Source organism: Hemiscyllium ocellatum, chromosome 20, assembly GCF_020745735.1.
Source record: "Hemiscyllium ocellatum isolate sHemOce1 chromosome 20, sHemOce1.pat.X.cur, whole genome shotgun sequence".
NCBI lineage: Eukaryota > Metazoa > Chordata > Chondrichthyes > Orectolobiformes > Hemiscylliidae > Hemiscyllium > Hemiscyllium ocellatum.
Window position 1 is genome coordinate 4636806 of NC_083420.1, and position 24839 is coordinate 4661644.

Consider the following 24839-nt stretch of genomic DNA (forward strand, 5'->3'; position numbering starts at 1 on the left):
CAGAAGAAGTGCTGGAGGCTGGTACAATTGTAACATTTAAGAGGCATTTGGATGGGTATATGAATAGGAAGGGTTTGGAGGGATATGGGCCAGGTGCTGGCAGGTGGGACTAGATTGGGTTGGAATATCTGGTCGGCATAGACAAGTTGGACAGAAGGGTCTGTTTCCATGCTGTATGTCTCTATGACTCTATGACTGCATTTGCAATTGAATTTTAGCCATTTTTGATGGTTCCAATTACATTCTTGGCAATTGCTATTGCCACAATTATTTCCCTGTCTTCACCCAGACAAAGGCAACCCCAGCTCTAGCTTGTGTGCCATTTCCAAAAGCTTTGCCTTGCGCACTGTCTGTAAAACACCCAAGGTGACTTCTTCCACCCCCAGAAAACTCTCAGTGACTGATAGTGTCATTACTACACAAGGCACATCCTATTCAAACCAAACAAACATAAGCCTAACACTCAGAACACTGACATTTACCATCCACTGCCTTTTATTCCAATGATCCTAAACCCAACCTGGAATTAGAGATTTAATCCTGACAAGAGCCCCCAGTTTGCTGTGCACTAGACCAACCCCCATCAAAATATATTACAATAGTCTAGACTCTAATTTTTTCTCATTTTAATGGTAATTGTAAGGGGTTGCATTCCTGTTGCAATTCGATTGGCCAGACTACTCAACAGGAGTAGTTAGATTTGAGATTCAGTACGCTTTCCAAAGTTGGTGGTAACAATTTGTGACAAAAGTGGATTAGACTTTCATCTTTCTGAAATAGTGCTATCCTCACCTCCTGAAAACAGGTGGGCATTACCACACAACTGAATTTGCAGAAATTCACTCCTAATTTACTTAGGAGGCTGACAACCACCAAGTATAACAGCAGATGCCATCTGTCTAAGTGGAACTGAGCCAACTGCTGACATGGTCACAATAGGCTGAATGGCCATCTTCTATGTTGCAATGGACTCTACGGAATCACTGATGAACTCTGTGAACATTTTGCACCATGTGTTCACACCTCCAGCAGGATTCGCTGCTTCGCTGTTAAGTCCAGGCGGAATGTTTGAGCTCAGATTATGCAGACTGGGTAAAGTCTGACTTCGGATTAATAAAAGTAATACGCTCCGTGACCACTCAGTGTGGTGAGGTAACCCCAGGGGCTCACTAGTCCAGGCCACAGCTGATAAACTGAGAACAATTTTGGGACCTTATCTATGGAACGATCTACTCAGATTGGCAATCTAGAGGAGATGTGACAGGTTGATCCCAGATATGAAGGGACTGTCTTATGAGGAAAGGTTGAACCTATATTCATTGGTGTTTGGAAGAATGAGAGGAAACCTTATTAAACATATAAGGTTCTTTGAGGACTTGACAGGATCAAGATTGTTTCCCCTGTGAAGAGTTTAGGACCAGAGAACATTATCCCTGAAGAAAAGGTTGTGTATTTAAGATAGAGATAAGGAGGACTTCCTTCTCTCAGTGGATAATGACTCTGAAATTCTTTGCCACTGAGAGCTGGGTCATAAATTACATTTACAGAATCTCTACAGTGTGGCAGCAGGCCATTCAGCCCATCAAGTCCACACTGACTCCCAAAGAACATCCCACCCAGAGCCACCACACCTACCTATACTTCCCATGGTTAATTGACCTAGCATGCACATCCCTGGACACCATGGGCAACTCAGCATGGCCAATCCACCCTAACCTACATATCTTTGGACTGTGGGAGGAAACCATACAGGCAGGGAGAGAATGTGCAAACTCCACATAGACAGCTGCCTAAGGCTGGGATTGAACCTGGGTCCCTGGCGCTGTGAGGCAGCAATGCTAACCACTGAGCCACCATGCTGTCCAAATGCAGAGAGAAACAGATTTTTTTATATCAGTGAGGAAATCAAGGCATATGGGAAGAAAGCAGGAAAGTTGAGGATCATCAGATCAGTCACAGTCCCATTGACTAGCAGACCAGACTCGATGGGTTGAATGGTCTTTTGATCCCACAGTTTATAGGCTAATGGATGTCTGAGCCTTCACTGGTGAAAGAGGGAAAGGGTGAGGCTCTATGGACTGACATTCACCACCACCAGTGTCTACAGCAGCTTGGTGACCAGGGTCATGGCCAAAAACAACATCCTGTATCGTCACATGATAGCTCCGTGTGTGGCGCCTACTCTCAAGGAACTTCCTTCATGGCCACCAGCAAAGATCCATCAGGCGAAGTCACCGCACCTTCATGGATGGTTTACAACATGGCTATCATCTTGTGTAGATGGAAGGATGCCAACTAACTCATTCCAGTTAATCCAAAAGAGCAATTTAAAATACAGGGCCACCATTTCAGGGTAATGTGGAGGAGCCGGTGTTGGACTGGGATGGGCAAGGTTAAAAATCACACAACACCAGGTTATAGTCCAAGTTTATTTGGAAGCACTAGCTTTTGGAGTGCTCCTCCTTCATCAGGTGATTGTCAACTGGAGCAGCGCTCTGAAAGCTAGTGCTTCCAAATAAACCTGTTGGACTATAACCTGGTGTTGTGTGATTTTTTTTAACTTTATATCAGGATAAGGTGACAATGATATAGAAAATGAAATGGTTTTCATCAATGAGAGACTTTAAAAATTGCATTAGGAATCAAATGACATGGGGAGTGAGTGGAAAAATGGAGTTGACAAGATCAGACACCATCTTATGAAATGGAAGTTCATGTTCAATGAATTACATCATCACTTCCTGCCCTCAAGACCTTATCATTTGATGCTCTTATCTAGCTGATTAGTTCTGTATTTGAATAATTGATCAATTATTGTTTTAGTTCCTCTGTGTTAACCCCTTAATTCCTGTTAAGCAGTTGTTGAAGCTTGTGAACTGTTGTAACTAACACTCAGATATATGATGACACTTACTCTGCTCATAGTCAAACAAATAAGCATTAAAAATTGTGGCAAGGCAGAATATAAACCAATTTATTTCAAGAAAATATGTTCTAACACAATGTTATCGATTCACTGTGAGTTCTTCATTTTGTTCCATAATTCTTAATGAGATTCTCGGAGCTGTGACGATGTTGCCTTAAGTGGGACATGAAAATGACCCACACAAAACCCCAACTTCCAAAAAATGCCATCCTGAAGAATACGGGTATCAAGCCATAATTGATGAGCTGGAACGAGACAGAAATACATTTCAACTATGAGCATTAGCAAGAAAGTGCAAATTGATCATCTTACTCTCAGTTGCAATAAAGAAACATACCTGTACTGTTGGCCAATAGATGATAGCAACCTGGAAACAAAACACAGATTGAACTAAGGATTAATGATGCCTAAATGAACTTATTTCACTCGTTGACTTGGATTTATTAATTCATAGAATAAGATTGGAAATTATTTATTGTACACCTCTAATTACCCTGAAGAAATTGTTGAGACACTTTTCTGATCTACTGCAGTCCCTGGTATAGGGACACTGTGATGATGTTGTGGGTTTAAGGAGTTATTTTGTCCTGGTATATTTTAAGAGAGAGATTGAACGAGAGATGTTGAGCAGTCTGTGGTATTGAGGCCTTGGGCTTTTTTTAAAAAGTTGGAACAATAGAAGCAGCCTGGTTGGGAGTGGCCACCTCTCACAGACCACGATTTCTAATTTTTTTTTACTTTACAGGTTTAGCTTTAAGCGGTTATTGTTGGAATCTCAACAGGGCAGGAGCTGTGAGAGTTTTTAAGAAGTAGAAGCTAACTATTCCCTCTCTCAGCTGGAAGCTGGGGTTTCTATCTGCTGCTGGGTTACCTGAGAGACAAATCTGCTTTTCTGAAATTGCCTTTTTACCAAGGAGTGTGTTTATGGCATGTTACTGTATTGGAACAGTTAATTAGTAATGGTTACTGTATCTATTATTTTGGTTAAGTTTTCCAATAGAGTGTAGTTATTCTAAATTCCTTTTTGATTTGCTATATTTTAATTTTTTAGTGTTTAAATAAACTATGTTTTGCTTATCATTGAGTAGCTGAGCAATTGCATTGCATCGGGAACACAGCACTTCACATTTGCCTTTAAAATAAGAAAAAGTTAGGATCTGGGCTGCCACCTTAAAATATTTTGTGACGGTCTGGTCTGGTCCATAACAACACCTACTGTGCTGTTCGAGATGGAAATCCAAGATTTTAACCCAAGGAACAGCAATATTTCCAAGTCAGGACGGTGAGTGGCTTGGAGGGGAACTTACAGGGGATGGTGTTCCCATTCATCTGTCACTCCAGATGGTAAGGCTTTGGAAGGTATTACCAAACGAATTTTGGTGAGGTATTATAGTGCTTCTTCTAGATGGTATACACTTCTGTTTTTGAGCATCGATGTTGAAGGAAGTGAATGTTGAAGATGGTGGATATAGTGGCAGTTAAGTGGGCTGTTTTGTCCCGGAGGCTATCGAGCTTCTTGAGTGTTATTAGACCTGCACCAATCCAGACAAACAGCGATTATTCCATCATACTCCCGACTTATGCCTTATAGATGGTGGACAGGCTTTGGAGAGTCAAGTAGTTAGTTACTCATGACAGAATTCCCAGCCACTGACCTGCTGTAGTAGCCACTGTATTTATGTGGCTGATCCAATTCAGTTTCTGATCAATGGTAGCCCCAGCATTTTAATTGTGTGGGATTTAGCAGTGATGATGCCATTGAATGTCAAGGGGCAATTGTGAGATTCTTCTCTTGTCAGGAATGGACATTGCCTGGCAAGGATATTATTTATGTTGTCCATATTGTGTTGCTGTATATGCCCACAAGTTAATTTGGTCTATGAGGAGCTGGATGGTATTAAATATTGTGCAATCATCAGGAAACAACCTCTCTTCTGGCCCGATGATCATAGAATCATAGAATCCCTACAGTGTGGAAGAGGCCCCTCAGCTCAACAAGTCCACACTGACCCTCCAAAGAGTTTCCCACCCAAACCCATTCCCATTATGCTACATTTACCCCTGACTACTGCACCTAACCTGCACATCCCTGAACACTATGGGCAATTTAACATAGCCAATTCACCCAACCTGCATACCTTTGGATTATGATGGAGATCAAGTCACTGATGAAGCTGTTGAAGAGGTGCTGAGCCGAGGACACCTCTGGCAATTACTGGAGGATTCTTTTTAGAAGTATTCATACCTCCTCTGGTTCCTTAGTTCTGAATCATATTCAGTTCATAAGGAGTGATTTTATTAAGCATAGTGTTAAAATTTTAAAAAAAGCAAGATCAAAAGCATTGCACCTGCAATTTATTTGTTGTGTGGCCAGCAGATGGGTTCCCCTTCCTATAGTAAGCGTTTGAAAAAAAAAGCAGCCCTGCAGCATTTATTAAATTATTCCTCACTTGAAACATGGAAAGAAGATTGCAGGTCTTCTTCCCGACCTCTCCGCCCCCATCCCCTCTCCGGCCTATCACCCTCACCTTAACTTCCTTCCACCTATCGTATTCCCAACGCCCCTCCCCCAACTCCCTCCTCCCTACCTTTTATCTTAGCCTGCTTGGCACACCCACTTCATTCCTGAAGAACGGCTTATGCCCGAAACGTCGATTCTCCTGCTCCTTTGATGCTGCCTGACCTGCTGCGCTTTTCCAGCAACACATTTTTAAGCTCCCAACTCCTATACTCAATACTCTGACCAATAAAGGAAAGCACCAAATGCCTTCTTCTCTATCCTATCTACCTGCGACTCCACTTTCAAGGAGCTATGAACCTGCACTCCAGGGTCTCTTTGTTCAGCAACACACCCTAGGGCCTTACCATTAAGTGTATAAGTCCTGCTAAGATTGGCTTTCCCAAAATGCAGCACCTCGCAATTATCTGAATTAAACTCCATCTGCCACTTCTCAGCCCATTGGCCCATCTGGTCCAGATCCTGGTGTAATCCGAGGTAACCCTCTTCGCTGTCTACTACACACCTCCAATTTTGGTGTCATCTGCAAACTTACTAACTCTACCTCTTATGCTCGCAACTAAATCATTTATGTAAATGACAAAAAGTAGAAGACCCAGCACTGATCCTTGTGGCACTCCACTGGTCACAGGCCTCCAGTCTGAAAAACAACATCACCCTCTGTCTTCTACCTTTGAGCCAGTTCTGTATCCAAATGGCTAGTTCTCCCTGTATTCCATGAGAGCTAACCTTGCAAATCAGTCTCCCATGGGGAACCTTGTCGAACGCCTTACCGAAGTCCATATACTGAAGTCAATCAAGTTTGTGAGACATGATTTCCTACGCACAAAGCCATGTTGACTATCCCGAATCAATCCTTGTCTTTCCAAATACATGTACATCCTTTGTGCGAAGATTTGTAGCTCGGGTGCTCGTAATCATCAAAAACACGGAAATAGAAAAAACACACCGGATCATCAACGCCACACTCACAGGGATCCGATTCATGAGAGAAGAAGAAAAGGACAGCCAACTCCCATTCCTAGACGTGATAGTACAGAGAACACCGAACGGAGAATTCACCACAAGGGTACACAGGAAAGCAACACACACAGACCAAGTCCTAAACTATGAAAGTAACCACCCCAACACACACAAACGAAGCTGCATCAGGACACTATTCAAAAGAGCCACAACACACTGCAGTACACCAGAACTGCAAAAAGAGGAAGAGGAACACCTATACAAGGTATTCGCCAAAAACGGATACCCGCGCAACTTTATCAACAGATGCCTAAGAGAAAGACCACGGAACGAGGACATGCCACAACCAAAAGGACTAGCCACACTACCATATATCAGGAGCGTTTCAGAACTGACAGCCAGACTACTGCAACCCTTAGGACTCATAACAGCACACAAACCAACAGCCACACTCAGACAACAACTCACTAGAACAAAGGACCCGATACCCAACATGAGCAAAACTAATGTAGTTTACAAAATACCATGCAAGGACTGCACAAAACACTATATAGGACAAACAGGAAGACAGCTAACAATCCGCATACATGAACATCAACTAGCCACGAAACGACACGACCAGCTATCCCTAGTAGCCACACACGCAGACAACAAGCAACATGAATTCAACTGGGAAAACACTACTATCATAGGGCAAGCCAGACAGAGAACAGCCAGGGAATTCCTAGAGGCATGGCATTCATCCACAAACTCCATCAACAAACACATCGACCTGGACCCAATATACCAACCACTACAGCGGATAGCTGAAACTGACACCCGGAAGTGGCAAGGACAGACCACTATAAATACCGGAAGAAACATCAAAGAAGCGCTTTGCAGGAGGCTCCAGAACACTGATGATGTCGCCTAGCCAGGGGACAAAACGTTTGCAACAAGAACTTCCAGCTCGGCGAACAGAACCACAACATGTACATCCTGTCCCTCAGGATTCCCTCCAACCACTTGCCCATCACTGATGTCAGGCTCACCGGTCTATAGTTCCCTGGCTTGTCTTTACTGCCCTTCTTAAACAGTGGCACCACGTTTGCCAACCTCCAGTCTCCCAGCACTTCACCTGTGACTAGCGATGGTACAAATATCTCAGCAAGAGGCCCAGCAATCACTTCTCTGGCTTCCCAATCCTTTTTTGTTACTTCTTCAAAAAACTCAATCAAGTTTGTGAGATATGATTTCCCACACACAAAGCCATGTTGACTATCCCTAATCAGTCCTTGTCTTTCCAAATACATGTACATCCTGTCCCTCAAGATTTCTTCCAACAAATTGCCCACCACTGATGTCAGACTCACTGGTCTATTGTTCCCTGGCTTGTCCTTACCACCCTTCTTAAACAGTGGCACCACATTAGCCAACCTCCAGCCTTCTGGCACCTCACCTGTGACTATCGATGATACAAATATCTCAGCAAGAGGCCCAACAATCACTTCTCTAGCTTCCCACAGAGTTCTAGGGTACACCTGATCAGGTCCTGGCAATTTATCCACTTTTATGTGTTTCAAGACATCCAGCACTTCCTCCTCTATGATATGGACATTTTACAAGATGTCACCATCTATTTCCCTTCAGTCTATATCTTCCATATCCTTTTCCACAGTAAATACTAATGCAAAATACTTATTTAGTATATCCCCCATTTTCTGCAGCTTGCTGATCTTTGAGGGGCCCTATTCTCTCCCTAGTTACCCTTTTGTCCTTAATTGTATTTGTAAAAACCCTTTGGATTCTCCTTATTTCTATTTGCCAAAGCTATCTCATGTCCCCTTTTTGCCCTCCTGATTTCCCTCTTAAGTATACTCCTACTTCCTTTATACTCTTCTAAGGATTCACTCGATCTTTCCTGTCTATACCTGACATATGCTTCCTTCTTTTTCTTAACCAACCTTAGGAGGTAAACCCACACTGACACAGGGAGAATGTGTAAACTCCACGCAGATAGTCACCCAAGGCTGGAATTGAACCCAGGCCCTTGGTGCTGTGAGGTAGCAGCACTAACCACTGAGCCACCATGCAGTATTTGACAGTCTTATTACACTGCACTATGATGGCTCAGAATTTGTGTTAGCAGTATAGGGAAGCTATCAGATTCACAGAACAAATGCAAGCTTGTACTTTTAGCATTTACTTCAGTGTAAAACAGTATGAACAAGTTCCACCATGTTGAGTGAAACATATTCTTTGAGGATGTGACAAAACACGTTGATGAATGTAGGGCAGTGGAAGTGGTGCAGATGGATTTTAGCAAAAGGCATTTGATAAGGTTCCCCATCGTAGGCTCATTGAGAAAGTAAGGAAATATGGGATACAGGGAAACCTGGCTGTCTGGGTACTAAATTGGCTGGCCCACAGAAGGCAGAGAGTGGTGGTCAACGGAAAGTTTTAGCCTGGAGCTTGGTGACCAGTGGTGTTCCGCAGGGATCTGTTGTGAGACCTCTGCTCTTTGTGACTTTTATAAATGACTTGGATGAGGAAATGGAAAGGTGGATAGTCAGTTTGCGGAAGGTTGGTGGAGCTGTGGAGGGCTGTTGTAGGTTGTAATGGGACATTGACAGGATGCAGAACTTGGCTATAATTGGTAAATGGAGTTCAACCTGGAAAAGTGTGAAGTGATTCACTTTGGAAGGTCAAATTTGAATGCATAGTACAGGGTTAAAGGCAGGATTCTTGGCAGTGTGGAGGAACAGAGGGATCTTGTGGTCCATGTCCATAGATCCCTCAAAGTTGCTTCCCAAGTTGATAGGGTTGTCAAGAAGGCACATTGTGTGTTGGCTTTCATGAGCAGGGGATTGAGTTTAAAAGCCAGGAGGTTATGCTGCAGCTCTATAGAGTCCTGGTTAGACCACACTTGGAATATTGTGTTCAGTTCTGGTTGCCTCATTATAGGAAGGATATGAAAGCTTTAGAGAGGGTGCAGAGGAGATTTACCAGGATGCTGCCTGGACTGGAGGGCAGGTCTTATGAAGAAAGGTTGACAAAACTAAGACTTTTCTCATTGGAGTGAAGAAGGGTGAGAGGCAACTTGATAAAGATGTACATGATGATGAGAGGCATAGGTAGCGTGAAAGTCGGAGACATTTTCCCAGGGCAGAAATGGCTATCATGCGGGGGCATTATTTTAAGGTGATTGGAGGAAGGTTTGGGGGAGATGTCAGAGGTAGGTTCTTTACACAGAGAGTGGCGGGTGTGTGGAATGCACTGCCAGTGGTGGCAGTAGAGTCAGAGACATTAGGGACTTTTAAGTGACTCTTGGATAGACACATAGATGACTGTAAAATTAAGGGTTTGTAGTTAGTTTGATCTTAGAGTAGGGTAAAAGATTGGCACAACATCAAAGGCTGAAGGGCCTCTACTGTGCTGTACTGTTCTATGTTCTATAACTGGGATCCTTAACATTGCACTAATTCCAAAATGATTACTGGACATCCTCATGGATCAGAGAAATTAATTTTATATCTGTAGAATACCACTTCCTCCACAATAATAAGTTCCACTAGAATTTAAAAAAGACTTGTTTTAAAACTCTGTTAATCTTGGTTTTATTCTATTTTCATTTAACATAATCATTTATTCTTCAGTGTGTGTAACTTCCTGGCTTGTTGTGTGTGTAGTTACTATCTGAATTGTGTCAAAACTCCTATAGATGTTTTGGGAATTAACTGCACTTGGATTTTATTTAAGAAAGGCAACAGAAAAATACAGTGGATGCTGGAAATCTAAAATAAAAACAAAAATCACCAGAAATGCTCAGCAGATCTACACAAGGACTTCCAATGAACATACACTACTGTCCAATGTCCAATCACCTCCTGACTTGAAGATGGCGCCAGTGGAGTAGGTAGTCTCCGGATGAGACCGATTCGGGCAGAGAGTGTGCCCAGTGCAGGAGGGGAGAGTGAGCCCTGTGCGAGGGGAGAATGTGCCCAGTGCAAGGGGAGAATATGCCCAGTGCAGGGGAGAGTGTGCTAGTGCAGGGGGAGAGTGTGCCCAGTGCAGGGGAAGAGTGTGTCCAGTGCAGGGGGGGAGAATAAGACCAGTGCAGAGGGGAGAATGTGCCCAGTGCAGGGGAAGAGTATGCCCCATGCAGGGGGAGAGTGTACCCAGTGCACCTCCCCCCACCACCCCACCCCCTCCTCCCCCACCACCACCCCCACTACCTCCCTGAGGTTTGAAGATTTCCACAGAGTAGCAGCATTGGGCACCACACTGGGCTGGATTCATCCTGGAATTGTGGGCCCCAGCCCTTAATTGGCCTCAATGGGTGACCATGGGCCATCTCACCCAAAACTGAATGCTGATGGAGGCAGCAAGCGATGGGGGAGGGGGTGAGTGAGTAGCCTCCCAATCTCCATGCTGAGTACAACTGGGAGAAGAAATACCAATTAATTAACACTGTTTCTCTCTCCACGATATTGCCAGACCTGCTGAATATTTCTAAAGCTTTCGGTTTTGTTCAAAAATAGCCTTGCCTTAATTTTCACCCAAAGGTTATGGAAGCAGCACTAGTATAGCAGGGAGAGTGTGTGTGTATACCCGGGAGAGGCTGTGTGTATAGCGGGGAGAGGCTGTGTGTATAGCGGGGAGAGGCTGTGTGTATAGCGGGGAGAGTGTATGTATACCGGGGAGAGGCTGTGTGCATACCCGGGAGAGGCTGTGTGTATAGCGGGGAGAGTGTGTGTATACCGGGGAGAGGCTGTGTGTATACCCGGGACAGGTTGTGTGTATAGCGGGGAGAGGCTGTGTGTATACCGGGGAGAGGCTGTGTGTATAGCAGGAAGAGTGTGTGTATACCGGGGAGAGGCTGTGTGTATAGCGGGGAGAGGCTGTGTGTATAGCGGGAAAAGGCTGTTTATATAGCAGGGAGAGTCTGTGTGTATAACGGGGAGAGTCTGTGTGTACTGCGGGGAGAGGCTGTTTGTATAGCGGGGAGAGTCTGTGTTTATAGCAGGGAGAGTCTGTGTGTATAGCGGGGAGAGGCTGTGTGTATAGCGGGGAGAGTCTGTGTGTATAGCGGGGAGAGGCTGTTTGTATAGCAGGGAAAGTCTGTGTTTATAGCGGGGAGAGGCTGTGTTTATAGCAGGGAAAGACTGTGTTTACAGCGGGGAGAGGCTCTGTTTATAGCGGGGAGAGGCTGTTTGTATAGCGGGGAGAGTCTGTGTTTATAGCAGGGGGAGTCTGTGTTTATAGCGGGGAAAGGCTGTGTGTATAGCAGGGAGAGTCTGTGTTTACAGTAGGGGGAGTCTGTGTTTATAGCAGGGAAAGGCTGTGTTTATAGCAGGGAAAGGCTGTGTGTATAGTGGGGAGAGGCTGTGTGTATAGCAGGGAAAGGCTGTGTTTATAGCAGGGAGAGGCTGTGTGTATAGCAGGGGGAGTCTGTGTTTATAGCAGGGAGAGTCTGTGTTTACAGCAGGGGGAGTCTGTGTTTATAGCAGGGAAAGGCTGTGTGTATTGCGGGGAGAGGCTGTGTGTATTGCGGGGAGAGGCTGTGTGTATAGCAGGGAAAGGCTGTGTGTATTGCGGGGAGAGGCTGCTTGCCTTTGGTTTAACTAGCAAATACATCATGGTTAGGCTTCAGGTTCCTTTTTTACCTTATATGTATCCCAGAACTTTTCTCTCCAGACTGCAAAGATATCGTGTTTCCCTTCCATCACACTCATACCTAAACAAAATTACAGATGTACAAGAATAAAGAATGACTCTGCTGACAGAATATTCTGACGTTAATGCAAAGCATCTTCAAAATCTGCATTCCACCACTGACTATCAATTCATAGAATCCCTGCAGCATGGAAGCAGGCCATTGAGACACACCAACCCTCTGAAAAACATCCCACCCAAACCCACACTCTGCATTTCCCATGGCCAATCCACCTAACCTGCCCATCCTCGAATTGTGGGAGGAAACCCATGCAGACATGAGGAGAATGCGCAAACTCCACAAAGTCAGTTACCCAAGGCTGGAATCGAACCTGCATCCATGGCACTATGAGGCAGCTGTGCTAACCACTGAGCCACCATGTTACCTATACAGATAGAATGGGTAGAAGTGTCCATTCCTTAACCATCAACCTTGCTGGAAAACTGTGATAAAAAAATTGGACTTTGTTGAATGATGATCAAATGTGTTTTATTGATGAAATAAGATCACAGAGCCAGTGTGAAACAGCTAACTCCACCCATTGCTCAAATATGTGAGATACAGCCAGTCCCCAGTTTGCAAACCATTCTACTTCTGAGTCTGTTTGCAACTCATAGAATCATACAGCATGGAAACAGACCCTTCGGTCTAACTCGTCCATGCTGACCTGATGAAGGGCTTATGCCCACAACGTCGATTTACCTGCTCCTCGGATGCTGCCTGACCTGCTGTGCTTTTCCAACACCTAAGGTGGCGCTGTAAGTGGTGACTTATCAACTTTTCACTGTACTCATTTGAGCCCATGTGACAATAAAGCTAATTCAATTTAATTCACAAATCAGGCCTGCTGTGGCTTACAATCTGAGGTAGCCTGGGCACACTGCTACTATGACCAGTAACACAGTGGTGTTCACCACTAAATAGGATTCTGGAGCAGGATCAAAAAGATGTTCTGCCCATTCCACAAGTGGGATATCACAGGATTGTTATAGTGCAGAAGGAGGCCATTCAGACCATCATCTTCTGGATCAGTGACGCTGGAAGAGCACAGCAGTTCAGGCAGCATCCAAAGTGCAGCGAAATCGACATTTCGGGCAAAAGCCCTTCATCAGTGTCAGCATTGGCTGGCCCTCTGAACAATTTGACTTGGTGCCATTCTGCTGCCTTTTCCCTTTGACCTTGTATGTTGTCTCCATTTAAATAACCATCCAATGTGCTCTTGAATGCCTCAACTGAACCTGAAATGCTGACTTAACCACCTTCTGATGCTACTTGGCTTGCTGTTTTATTCCAGCCTCCTGCTTGTCTCAATTGAACCGGATGCAACCATACTTCCAGGAATTCGAATCCTGAGCCAATTCCAGTGTATGTGAGTTTTGGTGCTGATGTGGTGCCGGGCCTGTAGACACGTAGGTTGTATCGAATAGCATGTTCCTTCGGCTGCTCAGAACTAGCAGATATGACAGCATGCAAATAGTATTTCACTTGAAATATTGACAACATTGTGTCCAAAGTTATGTGTGATTCTGTCACTGGACAGCATTTGCTGGATAATCCTGAATGTGCAAAGACTTATATTGGCTACTAATTTGGGATTGCCAACCAGGTTTGTGGTGTGGCAAACTTGTGTGAACTGGAAACAACACATTTGAATACATGGAGCCCTGTTCTTTGCAGAGAGAAAGAATAAATACATTCACTGTCCTTGTTTCAACAGGCATACAATCAGAGTTTCCCTGGATCACTTAAAATATAACCAAAGCTTGGCAGTTTACTGCCAAGGGTGGGGGTGGGATGGGGTGGGGGGGCGTCTCCTGATCAGCCCAGCTAGACTGGTGGCTTTGGCCATTGGCGATGGGAAAGTCTAGTTCCAAGCAGTAATGGGCATGTGGTGGTGGGGGAGGGGGGGGGGGGCAGTTCTGTCTGCCTCATCAGAAAAATCAATGACAAAAACTGAAATTACTGAAAAAAACTGCAGGCCTGACGGCATCTGTGGAGAGAAAGCAAAATTAATCTTTGGGGTTCAATCTTCTTCAGAACTGATTACAGCCAGGGGAAAAGGTTGGTTTTTGTGCAGGAGTTAGGATGGTGGGAGGGAGTCGGAGTAAATGATTGATGGAGATGGAGCCTAAAGATAGATAGAGAGAGAGAGAGAGACAGAGACGGGGAGGGAGAGAGAGAGAGCGCAAAACAGTTGGGCATACGAAGTTGTGAGTAAAGGTCAGCCTGGGAGAATGAGGAGCTGCTAATGGGGACTGTTACTAGCTGACAAAGGGATGTTAGTGTGATGACGAGGCCTAGTTTGTGGGGTGGGGGTGTGGGGGAAATATGGAAGAAAGTACTCAGACCCTAAAATTACTGAACTTGATATTGAGTGGAGAGGTGGCAGGGTTCCCAAGTGGAAAATGAAGAGCTGTGCTTCCAGGTTACACTGAGCTTCGTGGGAGCACTGCAGCAAGTTGGGAAAATGGGAAAATCAATCACAAGGTAAGACATCATGAGTTGGAGATGCTGGTGTTGGACTGGGGTGTACAAAGTTAAAAATCACACAACACCAGGTTATAGTCCAACAGGTTTAATTGGAAGCACACTAGTATCGCTCCGAAAGCTAATGTGCTTCCAATTAAACCTGTTGGACTATAACCTGGTTTTGTGTGATTTTTAACAAGGGAAGACGTGTGATACTTTGAAAGGGCCTGATGCTTTCACTAAGCCAAAGTGTTTCAGTTGTGCCTCAGGTATGTCGCTGTTGGAATAACTATTGAAAAGATAAATTTTCCATGGTCAATTATTTACAATCTCAACGGAAATGCTGATTACAGCTCATTCTGATGATACTTGCAAACCTGTATTTGCAGCAGTAAAATCTCTTCTGTAAATTGAAATAAAGAGCATTAAAAACCTAACAAACACCTAAAAATGTAAATGTAATGGTGAATGGGTGTATTGGTGAAGAGAGAAGGAAACAGCGAAAGTTGATTTTTATTTAAGTTTTCATTTATGAGCAAGAGCAGTGTGGACAGGAAAACAGAGCTGAGCACATACCGTCGGAATTTCTCACCATTGTGTGCGAGTGGACTCTTTGTAACAATAATGAGATAATAATCACAATGTCACAGAATTGTTACAGTGCAGAAGGAGACCATTCAGTCCATCGTTTCTGAGCATTTTAACTTAATGCTGATCTCAGACCTTTTCTCCGAAGCCCCCGGCACTTTTTATTATCCCCTAGTGCCCTCAATGGACCCCGCCTGCCAGGATCACGATATTAATGTTCTAAAAGATAAAGTCACCACAGTCCAGTTCTTATCGAAGAAACTGTTAGCTTGCTAAAACACCAGAAGACCCGCGGACGTTGGAAATCGGAAACAAAACTAGAAATGGCTGGAAATCTCAGCAGGCTTGGCAGCTTCTGAAGATGGGTCATTGGACCCAAAACATGACCTCTGAAGTCAACTTGTAGTGGCGTGCCTCAGGTGAGGGGAGAGATTCCACTTACCGATGTAAAAGCCGCTGACACCGGTTGGAGTTATCACCAGTTGGTCACACACCACTTTGCGAAGGACGTTGCCTGGTGCTGTCCCAGGGAACATGCGCTCCATCAACCTCAGCCACAGGTAGAAGATGTTGCCATGGAAGCTGAAGGCCAGGATGGCAACATTCCGAGACTGTTTCAAGTCGACCTTTTCTTTATTATGCAGTTTCTGTTGGGCCAGATCCCCTGCCGTGAAGATTGAGGTGTACCACGTTACGTTGGTGATCCAGGGAAACCTCTTGGCTTGTGCCAGCAGAAATTTCAACATCATTCATCGATCCGTGGAGGGACTGCAGACTGGCCAAGTGCCAACTGGTGCCTACATTCCTGCCCTCTGCAGAAATAGAGCAAGACTGGACAACATTCAGACAGCACCTTGCCAGGGAGGGAGCAAGCTGACCTAGTGTCTGACCTTTGCTCAGAACCCAGTCCATTGTTTACACCTTTGTGAGATCACCCTCAAACTCCAAACTCTGTCACCGCTGAAGTAACAGCTTCACTTGAGCCCAGGCTACTGACAAAGCAAGTCGGTTAATAAGTACAGTATTCACACTAACCAAAGCTCAACTTCTTTCAACCAGTTTCATCTGTCAGCCAGTGACGGAGATGGAATTGGGTGAATCTCAGAATCTGGTGGGTTGCAAGAAAAGATCAGTGCAGAAAGGGTAAGGAGGTGTCAAGTAATAAGCAGATAAATAATCAGAGCAATTAAAGAGATCCTACGTGAGACAATTAAGATTAACTGACAAGAGCAGTACAGGGATCAGAACTGCAATTAGTAAGAGTGGAAATAAATAAATTGAATGTAAATTCTTCAATTTCCTTTCCTTCTCCATTATTCTGTAAAATTGCTCTCCAAGCAGTCCTCCGGGATCGAGGGGCAGGGGGCTTGCTTTCACTCAGATCCTTGTATTCGGAGGTAGTGACAAGTCCACTGTGTGGTCTATATTCCACCTAGGAACCCTCTAACCACAAGGGATAACTTCTTCAAAGACTGCAATTTCCCCCCAGAGGTGGTTGACAATGCCCTCCACCACATCTCCTCCACTTCCAGCTTCTCCGTCCTTGAGCCCCACCCCTCCAATAGCCACCAGGACAGAACCCCACTGGTTCTCACCTACCACCCCACCAACCTCCATATACATCGTATCATCTGCCGTCATTTCCGCCATCTCCAAACGGACCCCACCACCAGGGATATTTTTCCCTCTCCTCCCCTATCAGCATTCCAAAAAGACCACTCCCTCCGTGACTCCCTCGTCAGGTCCACACCCCCCACCAACCCAACCTCCACTCCCGGCACCTTCCCCTGCAACCGCAAGAAATGCAAAACTTGCGCCCACACCTCCCCCTCACTTCCCTCCAAGGCCCCAAGGGATCCTTCCATATCTGCCACAAATTCACCTGCACCTCCACACACATCACTTACTGCATCCGCTGCACCCGATGTGGCCTCCTCTATATTGGGGAGACAGGCCGCCTACTTGCGGAACGTTTCAGAGAACACCTCTGGGACACCCAGACCAATCAATCCAACCACCCCGTGGTTCAACACTTCAACACCCCCTCCCACTCCACCAAGGACATGCAGGTCCTTGGACTCCTCCATCGCCAGACCATAACAACACAACGGTTGGAGGAAGAGTGCCTTATCTTCCGCCTAGGAACCCTCCAACCACAAGGGATGAACTCAGATTTCTTCAGTTTCCTCATTTCCCCTCCCCCCACCTTGTCTCAGTCAAATCCCTCGAACTCAGCACCGCCTTCCTAACCTGCAATCTTCTTCCTGACCTCTCCGCGCCCACCCCCACTCCGGCCTATCACTCTCACCTTGACCTCCTTCCACCTATCGCATTTCCAACTCCCCTCCCTCAAGTCCCTCCTCCCTACCTTTTATTTTAGCCTGCTTGGCACACTCTCCTCATTCCTGAAGAAGGGCTCATGCCTGAAACGTCGATTCTCCTGCTCCTTGGATGCTGCCTGACCTGCTGCGCTTTTCCAGCAACACACTTTCAGCACTGTGTGATCTGGCCAATGTAGGGACGGGGACCCCTGACTTTTTTGGGAGGCAAGTGATATGGAAAGTTGTGCACCCCCTCTAACGCCTCGACATCCCCTCAGCGTGTTCCTGATGAGATAAGGCAGTGTGCCTGGTATCTTCCTGAACGATTCTTCTCCATTCTGCTTGGTCACAGGCCAGGATTCTGCAGGGGCCTCTTTTGGGAGCCTTTGAGGAGATCCCTAAAGATGTTCCCACTATCCCCCTAGACAGTCTCCTGTGATCAAGATCCGAGTGGAGCAGGTACCTCAGTATGGTGTCAACTATGCAAACCCACCCAGTGGACCTGATTTTCAGGGATTAGGACCTCAAATTTGGCCACGGTATCTTGGGAGTCCTCCAACAATCATACCATTCTCCTATGTGCTGGGTAATGACTACAACCAGTGGAGAGTTTATTCAAGTTTTACTAGGGCTCCATGATATCACACTTGGTCGAATGCAGCCTTGATGTCAAGGAGCTGTCCCTCTACCCTCCCCTCCGGAATTCAGCTCTTTTGACCATGTTTGAACCAAAGCTGTAATAAGGTCAGGAGCTGAGTGACGCTGGAGGAACCCAAACTGGGCATCACTGAGCAGGTTATTCCTGAGCAGGTGCAGCTGGAAAGCACTGTTGATGACACCTTCCATCACTTTACTGATGGTTGAGAGTAGACTGAAGGGGCGGTTATTGGCTGGGCTGGATTTAAAAAATGTGGTGCTGGGAAAGCACAACAGGTCAGGCAGCATCTGAGAAGCATGAGAATCGATGTTTCGAGAATACGCTCTTCATTAGGAATGTGGGGGAGGCCAAAGGGGGCTGAGAGATAAATGGGAGAGAGATGGGGCTGGGGGGCGGTAGCTGGGAATGCGATAGGTAGATAAAGATGGGAGTAATGGTGATTGGTCGGAGAAGAGGGTGGAGCGGATAGGTGGGAAGGAGGATGGACAGGTAGGACAGGTCGAGGGTGATGCCAAGTTGGAAGGTTGGATCTAGGATAAGATGGGAGGAGGGGAGATGAAGAAATTGGTGAAATCCACATTGATCCCGTGTGGTTGCAGGGGCCCAAGGTGGAAGATGAGGGATTCTTCCTCCAGGCATGGGTGGCTAGAATCTGACAATGGAGAAGGCCCAGGGCTTGCATGTCCTTGGCGGAGAGGGAGGGGGAGTTGAAGTGTTCAGCCACAGGGTGGTGGGGTTGTTTAGTGCATGTGACCCAGAGATGTTCTCTGAAACATTCCGCAAATTGGCATCTTGTCTCCCCAACACGGAGCAGACCATGTCAGGAGCAACGGACACAGTAGATGATGTGTGTGGAGTTGCAGGAAAATCTCTGCTGGATGTGGAAGAGTCCTCTGGGGCCTTGGATGGAGGTGAGGGGGAGGTGTGGATGAAGGTTTTACACCTCTTGCAGTTGCAAAGGAACCTCCCCCCACCCGCTCCACCCATCTCCATTTATCTCTCAGCCCCCTTCGGTGTCCTCCACATTCCTGGTGAAGAGCTTATACTTGAAACATCGACTCTTAAGTTCTGCAGTCGTCCTAAATTCTGCAGTCCTGTCACATCCAGTTGTAAATGGTGGTGACAATTAAACAAATCACTGAAGGATGTGGATCCACATAGATCCCTGTCCTCAACATTTGAAGAGCCCAGCAAATCAGGGCAAAAGATAAGGCTGAGGCATTCACAGCAATCCTCAGTCAGAAGTGTCAAGTCGATGATCCAACCCGGCTACCTTCCCCCAGCATACCTAGTGCATTCTCAGTTACCTTCCCCCCAGCCACATACTCCTCCTATTTATCTCTCAACCCCCCCCCCCCCCCCCCCGGCAGACAAGCCTAGTTCCCGATGAAGGGCTTAAGACCAAAACATCGATTCTCCTGCTCCTCAGATGCTACTTAATCTGCTGTGCTTTTCCAGCACCACACTCTCGAATCAGATCATGTGTTGCATGGACAACAGATTGATGAGTAACAAATTATGCTTAAAAACTTTATAACAACTTTTAACCAACATTTCACTTTGAAAATAACAAAGACACTGCCAAGATCATGCTTCAACAGCAGATACTGACTCCCTGCGAATAACTTCATTAACGGTCTGTATATACTATGTGAATCATGCAACTAGAGAAACTTAGAATAAGAGCTAATTTCCAACGAAACTATTGTTGGTGTCTTTGATAAATCAGTCACTAAACTTCTTAAATCAAAAGAGGATTAAAATCTGGAATAAGCAGTACAAACGCCAGAGGACAGTGTCTAGAAAATTGTTCAAGAAGCATTATATAGCAAAAGTTTCATTCCATGCTGAACATTCTATAGAAAATGTTGATTGATCAAAGCACAATACAACATTCTACCAGAGACAGACCTCTCATCTGAAAAAAAAACAACCATCTGAGAACTTCAGTGAAAAGTCCTGAGCATTCTACTGCCATTGTATTTTGTCAGATGTGTGGCTCCTCACCCCAACATCTATGAAAACAAAACTGTTTACCTTTAAACAAACAATATATCCTTTGTCGAAGAAGGGATAATTACTTATCCCTGATTATCCCTGAAGCTGATAATAACTTCAAATGTCTATAACAACCAAACAATGCAACAAAATTCACCATGCTAATCTATCCATCAGAAAAGGTTCAGCCTTCAGCTCCTTTTGATAGATCAATAAATTGAAATATGTGGAAAATACAATTCTTAACATATTGAACAGCTCAGTATTGGAAACCAAATCAAATTGTTCCCAATCCAACTTGTGCATTCGTACTTTAGATCTGAACCTTGAAGAAACGAGCTTCACATTAAGAACAACAATGCATTGATGGACTACTTCATTTCTTCCTAAAGGGACTAAGAACAGTATCCAAAGTAATAATGCAGAAGAAGGTGTATAATTACTTTGTAATTCTGATATACACTTGAAGTTACATTAGTGCAAGCTTCTTCAAAGAACAAAAAACAGAACAGCATGGGAACAGGCCCTTTGGTCCACCAAGACTGTGCCAACACATGATAACTTTCTAAACTGAAAACCTTTTGCCCCTATGCAGTCTCTTTCTCTCTCTTCCCTGCCTATTCATGTATCTGTCAAGTATCCTCTTCAAGATTGGTACTGTATATACCTCCACCACCTCTTCTAGCAGTGCACTCCAGGTACGTACCCTCTGTGTAAAAATCCTTACCTCTCACATCTCCTCTAAACTTATTCCCTTTTACCTTTAAACCTATATGTCCCCTCGTAATTGAGAAGACATTTGTCTCATTTTGACAGTTAGCCCCCGAACACTGAACCATCACTCCCTTACCACAGGTCAAACTGGGGCTAAAACCTAATCCCTGGACCATGAGGGAGATTCAACAGTGATGGTTCTTTAGCTAGGACAATTGAACTTCCGATGAAATGGAAATCAGAAGAGAAACATCAAAGTCACCAACTTTACCTCAGGTATTTCTATTCTTTGTTATAGATGTTCTTGACTCATTTATCAACACAGACTTGTAAACGTTGTAAATGTTGGGGTGGCATGGTGGCTCAGTGGTTAGCATTGCTGCCTCACAGACACCAGATGGGTTCCATCCTCAAGCGACTGCCTGTGTGGAGTTTGCACATTCTCGCCAAGTCTGCGTGCATTTCCTCTAAGTATTCCAGTTTCCTCCCACAGTCCAAAGATGTGCACATTAGCTGAGTTGGCTATGCTAAATTGCCCATAGTGTTCAGGGATATGTAGGTTAGGTGCATTAATCAGGGGTAAATATAGGGTGGGGGGGAATGGGTTGAGTGGGTTCCCCTTTGGAGGGTTCAAAGGGCTTATGTGTGAACCGTTGATTCTCCTGCTCCTTGGATGCTGCCTGACCTGCTGTGCTTTGCCAGTACCACACTCTTGACTCTGATCTCCAGCATCTGCAGTCCTCATTTTCTTCCAAGAGGGTCAGTGTGGGCTTGTTGGGCTGAAGGGCCTGTTTCCACACTGTAGGGACTCTATGGTCCTCAAAGTAATAACTTGAGAATATATATAATCGTTCAAAGTTAAAACTCACACAACACCATGTTATAGTGCATGGTTTGTGAAGGTTTGTAGCTCAGGTTGAAGTTTAGGGTGTAGGTTTGCTCGCTGAACTGTAGGTTTGATATCCAGACGTTTCATTACCTGGCTAGGTAACATCATCAGTGGTGACCTCCAAGTGAAGCGAAGCTGTTGTCTCCTGCTTTCTATTTTTTTGTTTGTCCTGGATGGGGTTCCTAGGGTTTGTGGTGATGTCATTTCCTGTTCGTTTTCTGAGGGGTTGATAGATGGTATCTAGATCTATGTGTTTGTTTATGGCATTGTGGTTGTAGTGCCAGGCCTCTAGGAATTCTCTGGCATGTCTTTGCTTAGCCTGTCCCAGGATAGATATGTTGTCCCAATCGAAATGGTGTTTTTTTTTCATCCGTGTGTAGGGCTATGAGGGAGAGAGGGTCATGTCTTTTTGTGGCTAGCTGGTGTTCGTGTATGCTGGTGGCTAACTTTCTTCCTGTTTGTCCTACGTAGTGTTTGTGGCAGTCCTTGCATGGAATTTTGTAGACGACATTGGTTTTGTCCATGGGTTGTACTGGGTCTTTTAAGTTTGTTAGTTTTTGTTTGAGAGTGTTGGTGGGTTTGTATGCTACTAGGATTCCGAGGGGTCTTAGTAGTCTGGCTGTCACTGCAGCACAGACGAACTTCGGAAAACAGAGGAGAACCACCTATACAACTTATTCAAGAAGAATGGATACTCAAGAAATACAGTCCGAAGATTCCTCAAGAACAAACCACAACATGCAGACCAAACACAGCCAGAAACTCTAACCACCTTGCCATATATCAAGGAAATTTCAGAAATGACAGTCAGACTACTAAGACCCCTCGGAATCTAGTAGCACACAAATCCACCAACACTCTCAAACAAAAACTAACAAACTTAAAAGACCCAGTACAACCCATGGACAAAACCAATGTCGTCTACAAAATTCCAGGAAATGACATCACCACAAACCCCATCCAGGACAAACATATAAATAGAAAGCAAGAGACAACAGCTTCACTTCACTTGGAGGTCGCCACTGATGATGTTACCTAGCCAGGTAATGAAACATCTGGATATCAAACCTACAGCTCAGCGAGCAAACCTACACCCTAAACCATGTTATAGTTCAACAGGTTTATTTGGAAGCACTAGCTTTTGGAGTGCTGCTCCTTCATCAGGTGATGGGGAGCAGAAGATTGTAGGATGCAGAATTTATAGCAACAGCTTACAGTGTGATCTAACTGAAATTATATATTGAAAGATACCTGGATTGTTTGTTAAGTCCCTCATCTTTTAGAATGGGCATCTTGGTTTCAGTTCTTTTATATGTTAATTCCAGAACTTTCCTAAAGTTACATTCTCAAGTGAACTTTAACACTAGGTGCCCAGTTGGCCCAGATAATGCATTCAAGGTGTGAAGAATCCTGTGTGAGGCTGTCTGCGCCCCAACGTTCAGACTGATTCTCATCTAAAAAAAGAGATTTACATGGATTCATGCAGTTTTTGAGCAAAATAAAATGTAATTCTGAAAGTACAAATTCACCCTCCAAACATAAATGCCTGTGTGTGCATGTAGATGTGTGTATGTGGGGGGAAGGGGTACGAGTGTCTGTGAGAGAGTGTAAGTGTATGAGTAAGTGTAAAGGGGTATAGGTCTGTGGGAGGGTGCGTGTGTGAGTGTGGGAGTATATGTGTGAGAGAGAGCTTGTGTATGAGAGACACCCAGCATGAATGTATGGGTCTATAGGAGTGTGTGTGTGTGTGTGTGTAGTGCAGTGGGGGTCACCTGTAATATGATATGAACCCAAGGTTCCGGTTGAGGCCATCCCCATGTGTACCGAACTTGGCTATCAGCCACTGCTGGCCACTTTGCGTTATTGCCTGTCCCGAAGTCCGCCTTGGAGCACCTGGAGGTCTGAGGTCGAATGTCCTGGGCCGCTGAAGTGTTCTCTGACTGGGAAAAATCACTCTTGTCTGTTGATTGTTGTGACCTGTTGCCGTGGCCTCTGCTTGGCCTCACCAATGTACCATGCCTCAGGGCATCCTTGCCTGCAGTGTATAAGATAGACAGTGTTAGCTGAGTCACATGAGTCCCTGCCATGTACATGGTGGGAGGTGTCCCCACGTGTAATGGTGGTATCCGTGTCGACAATCTGATATGTCCTGCAGCGTGAGAAGGTTGTATGATGTTGCCCTGAAAGCCGTGCAGTTTTAATTGTTCATCAATGTTTATGACATGGTGAGGAGTGTAATGCAAGAGGATTAGAACCCTGGAGTAACCTTGCGAGTATATCACAGAGCTGCCTATCACTTAGTACTGAGAGGGGGAGTTCTGGAAGACTACTAATGTGGACACAAACACAGTAATATAGATTAGACCTTATGTCTTGTGACTATAAGATCAGAACCTAGTATGCAATTACTGTATGTAGCAGTATTTAATGTTAATGTACAAATTATAACTATTACATTGAAGTGTAGTGGCCTTCTCCTGCACCAATCTCACAGGCAGACATCAAAGCACAAGTTCCCTGTAGAGGTTTCTCCTGCCTTTCTAACATCAACCTTATTTGACTTTGCTTCAAGGAAAGGGGCGGAGCTTGCCGGGAGGGGCGCGCCTCTGAGGGCGGGGTCAGAGAGTAGGCGGGGCTGAAAGTAATAGGTTCTGACTGAAAGGGCGTGGTCTGACCGAATGGGCGGGGTCTGGTAAATAGTCACAACACGACTGAATGGGCGGGGTCAGTGAATGGGCGGGGCTCTGACCGAATGGACGGGGTCGGACTGAAAGGATTGGGTCTGAGCATGTGGGTGGGGTGACGGCCGTGCGCGTAGCCATGACGGTGTTCATTGACCGTCAGGGGCGGGGCCTTGGATGATTGATAGTCCGGGGACTTGTGCTGTGTCTTGACAGGCATAGGGGTGGGGCCTAGTGCTGAATGACCGGCAGAGGGGTGGGGCCTGGCGCTGATTGACGGACAGTGGACGTGCCCTGATGGTGATCGGACGAGCAGGGGGCGGGGCCTGGTGCTGATTGACGGACAGTGGGATGTGGACGTTGGTGACGTCTGACAGGCCGGGGGGGTGGGGCCGATGGGTGATTGACGGAGCGGGGAA

The 24839-nt window shown here is 45.4% G+C and overlaps 1 protein-coding gene across 1 annotated transcript in view; it reads right to left on the bottom strand.

The window, feature by feature from the left end:
* The window catches only part of LOC132825320 (bMERB domain-containing protein 1-like), a 107941-nt gene extending 92036 nt beyond the window's left edge, over positions 1-15905 (bottom strand). The window contains exon 1 of the mRNA XM_060840440.1: positions 15602-15905. Within this exon, the coding sequence (XP_060696423.1) occupies positions 15602-15905 (304 nt within the window). The remainder of the gene's footprint in view (positions 1-15601) is intronic.
* Between the last annotated feature and the right edge of the window lie 8934 nt (positions 15906-24839).